General features: G+C 50.9%; 1 protein-coding gene across 1 annotated transcript in view; it reads left to right on the plus strand.

Annotated features, from left to right (window-relative positions):
* The first annotated feature begins 1193 nt into the window (after positions 1 to 1193).
* The window catches only part of ITPKB (inositol-trisphosphate 3-kinase B), a 96007-nt gene continuing 84136 nt past the window's right edge, over positions 1194 to 13064 (plus strand). The window contains exons 1-2 of the mRNA XM_004605523.2: positions 1194 to 1465; positions 2776 to 4852. Coding sequence (XP_004605580.2) covers positions 2957 to 4852 — 1896 coding nt within the window. The 5' untranslated portion in view covers positions 1194 to 1465; positions 2776 to 2956. The remainder of the gene's footprint in view (positions 1466 to 2775; positions 4853 to 13064) is intronic.

The following is a 13064-nucleotide window of genomic DNA, read 5'->3' on the forward strand; positions in this document are numbered from 1 at the left end:
TGATTGAGCAGCCATTTGCTTTGTCCAAGTCCACAGCATTGTTACACAACAAACAAGAGCTAAGTTTGCTACAAGTAAAATAAAAATTTCCATTTAAATGTTAGCACATTGGAATACAGGGTCTGGTTTAAGCATAAGATTTTTACATGTCCTGAGCCTGGCAGCTGTGTTTTCCCTCTTTCCACTAAATGCTGCAGTTTCTGACTTATGGAGTTATGCAAAACACACTATAGCGCTAGAACTTAAGTGTGTGGGGGGGGGGTGAAGGAGGGGGAAGGCGGGTCGGTAGAATCCCCTTTGCAGTAGTACTGGCTGCAGATGTACCTCCCCCTAATTTTTATGAAGGTGTAGGGGAGAGGAGTGGAGAAGATACTGAAACCGATCCAGCTATGGGAGAGCAAGCAAGGAGTTTCCAGTCATCCTTTTTCTTGAAAAAAAAAAAAAACACCTAAGAACTGAATGCAAAATATGCAGATGTCCCGTTTGCAGGGAGCACTTAATGATCGTTAAATACATAACGCAGAGATTTTTTGTGTTTATTCACTTATCAACTACACTGCAAAACCACGCACAACTCACAGCCCAGCCTGCCCTCCAAAATACTTGACTACTGTGATGCATTTAAAATTTGCAGCTTTGCAGAGAGGTGACCACTGAGCTCCTTCTCTGGATTTGCATATTTGTGTAGAAGAACACAAACCGTTTATGTGGGATTTTCGCCGGTTTTTAACGCTAAAAAAATGCCCCCATGATTTGCGAAGCTTAAAACGCACATGCAACTTTAATTAAGACCGTTTTCAAACGTAGTTTCAGAAAGGTAGACAGCAGCAAGGCTAGATTCAGGGGTGGAAAACGGATCGTATATCTTTAACCCGCAGAAGCAGAAAGGCTCTTTTTTTTTTTTTTTTGGTTAGCTAACAATGGAAACTTTTTTTTTTTAAGTGTTTCCCTTCCTCGGTCTTGCCAAGCAATAGAAAAAAAAAAAAAGAAGAAAGAAAGAAAAGAAAAGAAAAACTTGTTCCGCTGAGTTCAACCAGACAGGCTCACAACTTCCTTCCTGCTTTCCTCCCCCAAACCCCCGCCTTTCTCTCTCCACCCTCTTCCCTCCCCCCTCAGCTCCCCCGCCCCCCAACACACAACTTTTTTTTTTTTTTTTTGATCGCACATTGAACAAACACTAAAGTAGCCAAGAGCAGACACTGACAGGGGTAGTATCTCCACCGACCAGAAGGGCAGGCCGGCCGGGCCCCGCGTCGCCGCCGCCCACATCGCGCGGCCCCTGCGCCGTGCAGCGTCCCCCCTCCCCTTCTTTCCTACTTATTTTTTTGTCTTCGGTAGCTTAGAGAGAAGCCATCGCTTCTGGGCTCTTTCTTTTTTTAAAAAAACTTTTCATGCTATCTTGGGTCTACGGAGGTTTACGTGCCATGTTGTCTGCCCAGGACTCGGGAATCTAAAAAAATTGCAGGTAAGTTTGGCGACTTTTTCACGGCTCTCGCGCCAGAACCCACTTGCCCCTCACTCTGCTCAGAGAAAGTGCAGCCGGGTGGGGACGGGGCTTGCCTGGGGCTGGCGGCCTGCAGTGGAGGAGCTGGGGAGGAGCGAGCCCCGGAGTTGCCCTGGGGCTCCTGCTGGCTTTCTGGGCTGTCGCGCCCCGCGTGCTGCAGGCGCCCCTCGACTGCTGTGCTGTACCGGGGGGGGGGGGGGGGGCTGCGGGGGCGGGGGTTGCTGGGGATGCAGGCAAGTCCAGCTTTCAGGCAGTCCCTCCGCGGGCTTAGAGCGCGCGCCCCCCCCCCCCCCCGAGGTGCGCAGAGCCAGGGCTCCTGCTGGTGCAGCAGCCACGCGAACCCCGGATTTCCACCGAGTGGGCGCAAGACCCACAGCCCCCGCAGAGGTGGCCGTACGCGTACACACACACACACACACACACACACACACACACACACACACACATGCACACACGCATACACGCCCCTCCACAAGGGGGTGTGAGGCTGGGACAAATGTGTTCAGTTCTGAGGATTTAGTTCAGAGGGGGCGCGCTCAGCCCCCTCAGCTCCCCCCCCCCAGCCCCGCCCGACACACTTGTTTTGGGGACCGGCGTCCAGGCCCGGGTTGAAAAATGTCTCGGCAGCTGTCCCGTTGTGCGCAGGCCTTGGAGGTCCTGGAACTCAATTACAGGCCAGCCAGGGTCTGGAGGGGAAACTGCATGCTTAGAGCCTTTTCCCAGCCCGGAGCAGGCTGGGTCCAGGGCTGGCAGGTCCAACTGAATTCGCCCCGAGTTAGGCCTCTGATGGCCAGAGAGCAGAGCGGGGAGAACCCGAAGCTCAGGGGCCAGAGCTGCCCCGTTAGAGCGGAGGAGATAGCTGGTATTTGCAAAGGGAGGGGTGGAGGGGAAGTAGGACCCTCAGAGAACCCAGCCACTTGCAACCGGCATACCGCACACCTAAAGCAAGTCGTTTTGCGTAGACCCCGCCTGTGCGCGTGGCTCTGAAGACGCATCTTAGAAGCTGCAATTTGAAGGGACCTCCAAACGCATCACAACCTGGGTTGGGGGAGGGGCGGCGGGGGGGACGCAGTCGGGAAACGCACGCCTACAATCGCGTGTGCCACCGGGGCCGCGGAGCGGGGCGTCCTGGCCGAGTCCACCCTGGAAGTGAGATATCCGATGACCCTCGATCCGGGGCAAATTGAGGTTCTGCGGCCCGGGGTGGTCCCCTAACCTTCCACCCCCACCGCTGCTCTGGGGTCCTGACTTTCCTCCCTGTTTTTCCACAGCGGCGCTGTTGTTTATGGAGCTTCGGGCGGGGGCTGAGCCCGCTGCCTCGCCCCCTGCCCGCCGCCCGGGCCATGCCACTCCATCTGCGCGCCGAGCGGCGGCCGGCCGGCCTCGGAGACTGAGCCCCGAGCCGCGCGAGCAGGCGGCGCGGGCGGCGGGCGGCGCGGCGGACCCAGTACTATGGCTGTGTATTGCTATGCCCTCAATAGCCTGGTGATCATGAATAGCGCCAACCAGGCGAAGAGCGGCGGCGGTGCCCGGCCCAGCGGCAGCGAGACGCCCCCGTCGCCGGGGAGGGTCGTGTTGAGCCCCGGCAGCGTGTTCAGTCCCGGGAGGGGCTCTCCTTTCCTCTTCCCCCCAGCCGAGTCGTTGTCGCCCGAGGAGCCCGGGAGCCCCGGGAGCTGGCGGAGTGGCCGGCGCCGGCTGAACAGTGGCAGCGGCAGCGGCGGCAGCAGCAGCAGCGTGGGCAGCCCGAGTTGGGCGGGTCGCCCTAGAGGGGACGGGCAGCAGGTGGTGACCGCCGGTGCCCTCTCCCCCCCGGGACCCGAGGAGGCCAAGAGGAAGCTACGGATCCTGCAGCGCGAGTTGCAGAATGTGCAGGTGAACCAGAAAGTGGACTTGTTCGAGGCGCACATCCAGGCGCAGAGCTCGGCCGCCCTCGCGCCCCGCAGCCCGCGTTTGGGCAGGGCTCGCTCGCCCTCCCCGTGCCCCTTCCGCAGCAGCAGCCAACCCCCAGGAGGAGTCCTGGCTCAGAGCGAGGAACGGAGGACAAAGTCCTGGGGGGAGCAATGTGTAGAGACTTCAGAGGCTGCCTCCGAGAGGAGAGCCTCCGGGGCGCCTGGCCGATGCCTCTCCAAGGACAAGGAGGGAGTGGCGCCTCTCCTGGGCCCGGCCACTCCGTCGGGGCTAAGGGCGCAGGATCCAGCTGTGTCGGTGAGAAGAGAGACGCTGAACACCCCCAGAACCCACTGTGGCTTCCCCACCGCTGTGGAAATTGACAAGAGGGTCGCTCCCGCCTTGGGGAGTCCGAGCTGCCCAGCTCGCGCCTTAGAGTCTGCTGGACTGTACTTAGCCGTGGCCGCAGAAGTGCCCGCGAGAGTCCCATGCCCCGAGCCACCCCGACCACCCCACCCTGCCCTAGTGGAGTCATCCGAGCTGACCCGCGTACTTGGGGGGACACGGCCCAGGCAGAACTTAGGGGAGAGTCGGGCGCAATCTCTGGGCTCAGAGACAAGCCCAGCTCCAGAGAGGGGTGAATCCCACCGGGGTGAGCTCCCGGGGAAGGTGGGGAAAGGAAATCTACCCAGTGTGATGCCTGGCTTGGGAGCTACAGGAGCTGGGAAAAGGCCAGACATCCCCACTGTGAGAGTGCAGGAGCCCTCGGACACCCGGGAAGGGTTCAGACCCCCTGGAGGCCTGGGCTCGGCAGACGCCAGGGTAACCCAGAGTGGAGCGTCAGTGGTCAGCGTCCCTCCGCAGCACTGCCACAGCTTCCAGAAGGGGTCCCCATCGCAGGGCCTGCTTGGGGGCAGCCAGGCAGCACAGCCAGGAACCCCGGAAGTGGAGATGGGAATTCCCTCTGGCCTAACGCCCTGCTGGGAAATAGCAAAAGACCTGGGAGAACCTCAGTGCCTTCCCAGGGATAGGATGGATGTGCAGCCTGGAAGTGCCAAGGCTTGGCCAGGTCCCACAGAGAAAGCCAGTCTGACCTGGACGTGTGGCTCAGGGCTGCAGTCGGAGCGGACACGGGAACGCCAGCAGCAGGACCGAGACGCACACCCTGGCCCAGAGCTGCCCTCTGCAGATGAGAAGGACCAGCATGTTCGGAGCGAGGCTCGCAGCCCCAGCAATATACCTGCTGTCATCATTACAGACATGGGTGCCCCCGAGGAGGAGGCGCAGGGCCCCCCTCGGGGCAGCCTGCCCCTGAGGAAGCTGTCTTCCTCCTCAGCCTCCTCCACTGGCTTCTCCTCTTCCTATGAGGACTCGGAGGAAGACATCTCCAGTGATCCTGAGCGCTGCCCGGACCCCAACTCAGCCTTCCTGCATACCCTGGACCAGCAGAAGCCTAGAGTGGTAAGTCTTGCCCTGAGACTTCTTGAGAACTCATGCTACTTTGATGTCCCCTGTTTTGCTTTTTACTGAATTCAGAAGATGTAACTGGGGCCGGGGGCACTGTCAGAAATAAGAATTCTATTCAGGTGTATTTGCTGGGCAGATGCCTGGGAACTGACAGGGGACTTGATAAAAAGCCATGAATTCAGCCACTTTGGAAAGCTATTTGGTGGTGGTAGGGGCAGGGGACTTAACCAGAGATCAAGCCTGGGACCTCATACTTGAGAAGTGTGTGCTCTACCACCGTGTGATCTCCATGGACATCTTAAAAGAAAACAAACTTTTTAATATATATTTTTTGAAGATACCTAGGGTAGGGAGGGTACCACTCACTTCTTGGGGAGATAATATTCATGAGTTTTCACAAACATTTCCTGTTTCATCCCTGAGAATGGTGAATGCAGCTGCTGGAGTAGCTTTTGTCTGATCAGGTGAGTCACTGAACTCCGTGATTCATTGAGGTGGAGGAAAATTGACATTACATTCACTCAGCATCTACTCATAGACTAGGAATCCCTTTCAAGGAGCCAGGGCACGTATATGTGTTTGTGGCTGGCTATTGGGAGAGGAAGCAAGGAGTTTCTGTAAGTTAAGTGAGGACATTGCATTATTTATGGGGCCACCTTTAACCACGGTGTGTTGTTCAAGTGCGTTTTTTGGTGTGTTGAATTAATCTGTGTTGGTTGAAAGCCACACTGTGAGTGAAGCAGATGGGTTCTTTATTAACAGAATGTTCTACCAGGTTCAGTTGATAAATTGGCAGCTAGGTAATATTCCTAGGGTAGATCCTTTTACTCTATACTTGTTGGCTGGTACAGGTACCTTTTATTTTTTCCTTTTTATATAGTTTTCATTTATTAATCAGTTGATTCTTCCCTTCTATTTGTTGTTGTGATGAATGGGGGTCGAACACACACATGGTTGTGGTGTTTGCCCACTTGGCTGCCGTGTTCTTAGGAATGTTCACTTTGAGTTTCGGTGTTGATACACATGCTCACCAGGATTAAACTCTGTAGCTCTGGTGGTATGCCAGAGAGCACACACACTCTCTTTGAGGATGAGGGTTTCCAGGCAGTAGAATCACATAGAACTCAGTACTTATGGGTAGCAGCAAGGATCAAACTTAAGGCCTTATGCGTGCAAGACAGGTAAATTTGCTACCCAGCCATCCCCAGGCCCCAGGTACATTTTCAAGTGTGTCTGTTTTGATTCATCATAACGACATCTTGGCCATAGATTAGTTTATTTCTGTGTCATGGTTAATCTCAGTCCTAGGCTGTTTTCATTTTTAGGAGGATGAGAGTATCTTACAGGAGACATACGAATTGAAGCCAACCCTTCTGGAAAGGTCTGGACTTTCTCTTCGCTTTCTCCGAGGGAATTCTCGGAGGGGATTTCCTTGTACAGCCCTCGATGGGTTCTGAAGTTACCTTGGGGAAAAGTCTGTATTTGATTATCGTCGGCAACCCTCCTCGCTCATGTTGAAACTCAAACGCTGTTTATTGTGTCTCTGTTAGCCACAGCAACAGAGACCTTCATACTTCTGCTCTATTAATATTTTTATTTCTACTGCCTTCTCTAAGGACTCCAAAGCATGTTTCTCTCTTGACTCTCCCTTTGGAAATCACAGTCAGGATTTTTGAGGACCAGGCATTTGCTTACAGTGAAACTCCACTTTCTGCTGATGATCAGAAGGCAAATGTATGCAAAATGGGGCCCCAATAAGCCTGGCATTTTGTGGCTAGGAAGGGCGTCAGACATGGGCACGCTGCCTTTAGAGGAGGAACAGTCCACTGGGAAGGGGACAGTGTAAAGGGCAGGTGGAAAATGCTTCTCATCGAAGGCGTGGCCCCTATTCCCCGGCACTATTGCTCACACTTAAAGGCCCGCGGAGTGACAGGCCTCTGTTCCCTCTACCTGTTTGCTTTTTAAACCCCAAGGCTGATTCGGCACAGCCCAAGTTGCTTTAACTTGTTCTCCAATTTTCCGTTTGCCCTTTCTAGTGGTGGATTAGCAACTCCTGCTGGCTGGTTCTCAAAACGGTTCGTGTGTCTTGATGTTTTTTCTGAATAGGCCTCTTGTCTGGAAGTGAGTTAGAAGGGAGACAAATAATGACAGGTGATGATCCCTTTCATTTGCCATAGGGATACTAACTGAGAAACCAATCAGTTGAGTGGATCCTTGAATGAGCTATGAGGTGGTCTAGAGGTGGCAATTGTCCAGCCTTCCTTCCACCTTTGGGCAGGTTTTCTGGCTTGCACATAGCAAGAGCAGGGAAAACTCCCCCACCAGCGTGGCTCTGAATCACCTGGGGCTGCTCTCCGTGTGTGTTGGGGTGGGGGTGAGGTGTAACCAACTGTAAATCACAAGATCGTTGGAACTTTTGAGCTTTTGGTTTAGTGCTTACTTGACGAATTACGTTTGCTTGTACATTTATAATAGTGGGGCCTTTTCTGTGACACTGACAGATCTGCTCACTGGGGCAAAATCACTTTAATTACCTGATGCTGATATTTTCTCTACAGAAGACCAGGGATCTTGATTGACTGGGTTGTTTTTGGACTTTTCAGTGCTTTTCCAGTTAAAATCTGAACCAGCACTGCCTGATGCTTAACAATTCCAGCTTCTTTCTCTGGACATGGTTGCTTCTGTCTGGTTTGCTGCCCCCATACCACACGTATACTCCCTTTTCATGCCCACCTCACACTCACACAGCCTGCTCACATTCGCTCACAGACCCTCACCCACACACAACCTCTCTCTCACACAACATGCTCACATTCACTCATACACCCTCACACACGCCACCTCACCCCCACACAACATGCTCATATATTCACTCGCACACCCTCACACCTGCCACCTCACCCCCACATAACACGCTCATATTCACTCACACACCCTCACACGCCATGTCACCCCCACACAACATGCTCATACTCACTCACACACCCTCACACATGCCACCTCACTCCCACACAGCATGCTCATATTCACTCACACACCCTCACACACAGCCCCTCACCCCCGCACAACATGCTCATGTTTAATCACACACCCTCAAACACACTACCTCCCCCTCGTAGATGTTCACATTTTCTCTCACACACACACAGACATACACACACACACCACCTCACCCTCACACAACATGCTCACATTCACTCACGCCCTCACACATTCCCACACCCCCTCACGTTCACTCACATGTGCCAACCCTCACCCTCACACACATAGTCATGCAGATGTTTACTTTCACTTGCACATGTTTACCCTCACATGTTCACATGTACTCACGCAGTCTCACACACATTGAATGTTCAGCCTAGTACTCAGACCCACTGAGAATACATCATCTATTTTCTGTGCTTCTCTGTGTTTCCACAGAGGTTGGTCTGGCCTCACAGGCCTCCTGCTGTCCATCCCTGACTCCTGCTGAGGAGCGGCTGTGAGAGAAGCCTGCGGGCAGCTTTGTTGTCTGCTCTCAGCCACTGGCACAGGTTGGAAATCCCAAGATTCAGTGACTGATGAGTTCAGAAGAACTCCCTGTAGATAAAACAAAATGAAAAAAACAAATTGTTTGGAAATGCCTTCTCATATTATTAACCATTTATATTATGCAAATGAGCAGAGGCCTTTTTACTGGAGGGAGTAGGGTGGGAACTCATTTGCTTCCTTGGGCAGAAGCTGGAAAGGCAAGCCACAGACAGTGCAAAGTGCTTCGGGCCTTTCCCACTTCTGGCTTCCCACAGCCTGACAAGCTGGCCCTCAAAAATGATCTTCCAAGTTTTGAAAATTGCGTATCTGTTTATAAAGGATCTGACACTTGAAATTGGTTCAGTGGTATTTGTCTTATGTGCCCTGTGTTCATTTGCTGGAGTTCAGCCCTGTTCAGCTCACTGTTCTCTGAGAGGCCAAGAGAAATGAACAGTACTGAGCAAGGATGGAGTTCTTTGTTGTTCTTGAATACAGCTAACAGATGACAGCACTTTAACTTTCTCTTGTTAATCCATTTAAAAGTTCGGGGCAGGGGCTGGAGAGATAGCACAGCGGGTAGGGCGTTTGCCTTGCACGCGGCCGACCGGGTTCAAATCCCAGCATCCCATATGGTCCCCTGAGCATGGCCAAGGGTAATTCCTGAGTGCAAAGCCAGGAGTAATCCCTGTGCATCGCCAGGTGTAACCCAAAAAGCAAAAAAATAAATAAATAAATAAATAAAAGTTCAGGGCAGTTCAAACACCAGGCTTCCAGTGCTTTATAAAATTATGTGTGTATCTTTCGTGAAAAAGTGGGGTTGTTTTACTGATTAATAATATTACGTTACCATTTTTATGTATAAATCCCAAGCACTGAATTAATTAGCTGGGGAATAAATAAGTATAATACAGGTGACAGGAGAGGTAGTTCAGCAGATAAGGTACTTGCCTCGCATGCAACCCACCTGGGTTCAATCCCTGGTATCCCAGATGGTCCCCTGAGCCCCACCCAGAGTGATCCCTGAGTGGAGAGTGAGGAGTGAACCCTGAGCACTGCTGAGTAGGGCCCAGAGCACACACTCCATCACATTAAGCTTCTCCTTGACCCAGTGCTTACTACATTTTAAGTGCCACTGGTATTTTGTGTTGATTAGTTTTGTTATCTTTTTGTTTTTGTTTTTGTGAAAACTCCTGTATACAGAGCAAAAAATTCAAAGTGTTTAAAATAGTTTCATGGGGCAGGAGCAGTATTACAGTGGATAGGGCGTTTGCCTTGCACACGGCCGATCCGAGTTCAATCCCTGACTTCCCATATGGTCTGTGGAACATTGCCAAGAGTAATTCCTGAGCACGGAGCCAGAATGTGAGCATTGCTGGGTGTGACCCAAAAAGCAAATAAATAGATAAATAAAATAGTTTCATGCTGGGCCTAGAGATATTCCAGTGTATAAGTCATTTGCCTTGCAAGCAACTGACCCTGGTTCAATCCCTCGGACCCTGAGCATCACCAGGAGTGACCCCCTGACCACAGAACTAGGAATAGGTCCTAAGCACAGTTGTACATTCTCCCCATCCCACCCCTCCCGAATAAGTAAGTTTCATGTGGTTTGAAAAGTATAAAAAATTATTCTGGTGTACTAAAATCTAAAAGCCATGGAGATATACGTGTGTGTGTGTGTGTGTGTATGTGTGTTCAAAATGAGTCTGTGGGGCCAGATAGTAGGCCAGAAAGAGAGAGAGAGATGGGGCAAGGCGATTGCCTTGCACACAACTGACTTGGGTTCTATCCTTGGTGCTACATCTAGTTTCCTGAGCCCCACCAGGAGTGATTCCTTGATCACTGAGCACCACTGGGGGAGGGAAGGAAGGAGGGAAATCACTTTGGTGATGACTTTCCACTTTCTATGAAGCGGGAAATGTTTTTCTGGGTGAGAATATTGGTGGCCAGTTGTGTGGGGTTCAGGTTGCACTTGATATTTTCTGTACACAGCATACCCTTCTTTCTCAGTTATGTACAGAGAATCTTTGCAATAAGGCCTCAAGCACTTTTCAGATCTGGGAGGACCCAAGAGATTTTTGTGAAGATTGGGTGTTACTTTGATCTGTTTAAAGATGAGGAAACCGAGACTTGAAAGGCACAGGGACCCAGAGACACACTCCAGGCTCCGCCTCAGGGCCCCGTTTCCTCCCTTCAAGTGTACATCACAACCTGAGTTCACAGGGGCTGACTCCTCCTAACTGTGACATATGATTCTAAATGTTTCATCCCAAACCTGGTATATGTGAGGTAGGCATAGGGATTTGGAAATAAGGTAAGATTTTGTCCTTGTGAACTTTGGGGACCAAAGCTGCAAGTGTTTACATTGAATTTTGTGTTTTTACCTGAGACCCAGTGGTTCTTGCACCCCTTTTCTATTTATGGGAAGTATGGGTCTGAGCTGGAGAGATAGCACAGCGGGTAGGGCGTTTGCCTTGCACGCGGCTGACCCAGGTTTGATTCCTCCATCCTCTCGGAGAGCCCGGCAAGCTACCGAGAGTATCCCACCCACACGGCAGAGCCTGGCAAGCTATCCGTGGTGTATTCGATATGCCAAAAACAGTAACAACAAGTCTCACAATGAGACGTTACTGGTGCCCACTCGAGCAAATCGATGAACAACAGGACGACAGTGCTACAGATGGGTCTGAGCAATTAGACTGCAAAAAGGCATCATCAAAATAAATTACGAGTGCAGCACCTAAGTATTCTTATTAATAATTAGGTAGAGGGGATGAGATATAGTATAAGGTTAAGGTACTTGTCTTGCATGTGACCCCAGTTCCATCCGAGGCACTAAATATGGTCCCTGGAGCACTGCCAGGAGAAATCCCTTAGTGCTGACCAAACACCCTGCCCCTAATAATTAGATGACAGGTTCAGAGGAGTGACAGATCAGGCTTAGAGCACCTGCCTTGCAAATGAGTTCATCCACCCGTAAACCCATATGCACTGTCACCCTGGCAGCTCTGCCATTTGAATCTGAAAGCTCCACGGTCTGTTATTCCCCACACTGTAGGGAATCCCTGGCCATGCTCCAGTGAGGTCTGTGTGAAACCCCTAAAAAAGGGGGTGCAGGAACTAGAGATTGGTACAATGAGTACTTGTACCTTCTGTGTGGATGACCAGGGTTTGGTCCCCAGTACCCCTTATGATCCCCAAGCATCACCAGGAATCATCCATAAGCACAGAATCATGAACACGAGATAAGTCCTGAGAACCACCAAGCATGGCCCCCAAACAACAACAACAACAAAGTGGGTGCAATCCCAGGGAGCATGTGTAAATGCCACAGGCCAAAAGTGCAACCCCTGGTGATCACCACAACCTAACTTGTGTACCTCGACTCAGAGTGTGATCCCTGGTGAGCATGAGTTGTGAGCACTGCAGCTAAAGGATGTGTCCGCCTACCTGGATGGGCACCATGGCTGAGGTGCATCACAGCTAAAACTGTGGGAACACTATAGCCAAGTGTGGAAGCAATCCCCGATTACAGCACCATCAACACCAGCTGAGAAGGGAAAGAAAGCAAGAGGGGATAATAGGACCTAATAATGGTTCGAGTGGCAGAAGCGGCTGTGTTGTTCAGATGCTACAAGATTAACCTGAATGATGAAAAGATCATTCTGTTCCCAAGGACCTCAGAACTGTCCCCACCCTGCACCAGAGTTAAGTTTGGAAACTGAGGCTTTGCCTACACAGAATCAAAACATCACTTCAAAGGCCTTGTTTTATCAGAGATAAAAGTGAATTAGTCAGTCTCCAATCTTTTCAAATAAAGATGCAGTAGAGAGAAAAAAGAGAGATTGATGTTTCGGATTTATACAAACATAACTCAGGATTGAATAAAGCTTTAGGTTTGATAAGAAAAACACATTCAGCCAGTTGCTGTGTTTTGAGAAACATCTTTCAGGTATTCCAGAAATCGTTTTTCAGAACTTTTGTTTTTCAGCTCTGAATTACTAGCTAGTCACCTTTCTGATTATGTTGGCACATACCTGTCAAATGTAGCTACAGATTAGATTAGTTCTGAGAGTTTATTTATATGTCTAGTAGTATTGATAACATTATTTAGGCCCATTTTATTTTGTCAGGTTTCAGTATTGTTATCAGGCTGTAGCATTTCAGTCTTTAATGGAAAGAATTTTCTATCCTGGTAGAGAGAAAAAAGAAAAACGGCAAATCCTCATATCATCACAGGTGTTGGAGGCTGATGTGGACTTGTGTGCCATGGCCAGACCTGCAGAGGGGAAAAGGTCTGTGCATTCTGACAAGAGGCCTTGCCACTTGCAGGTTATGTCACGAGTTGTCAAACCCACGGCAGCTAGGCTTTGCAACACCGTTTTCCCTGACTAGATTGAATTGGCACCATAAAAAATAAATTTTTTGTGAATTGGGGAACTGATTGTTTATGAAATCGTACTAAACCCAACGGCAAACTCTTTGGTAACACACAACGTCCTTTAGTGCCAACTGCCACTTTCTCCCCTGGATGCCTGGGATTTTGTGTGGCCAGTTCTCCGGAGGCTGAGTGTGCCCTTCCTGTCACTTGGTCTCAGCCACATGAAGCAGAAGCAGTCTCAAGCCTGCCTTCACACCCATGGGTCTCCTCTGCCTGACTGTGAGACCACCTCAGGGTCTGGAGGAATCTCTGGCCCCA

This window comes from Sorex araneus, chromosome 9 (assembly GCF_027595985.1).
Source record: "Sorex araneus isolate mSorAra2 chromosome 9, mSorAra2.pri, whole genome shotgun sequence".
Taxonomy (NCBI): Eukaryota; Metazoa; Chordata; class Mammalia; order Eulipotyphla; family Soricidae; genus Sorex; species Sorex araneus.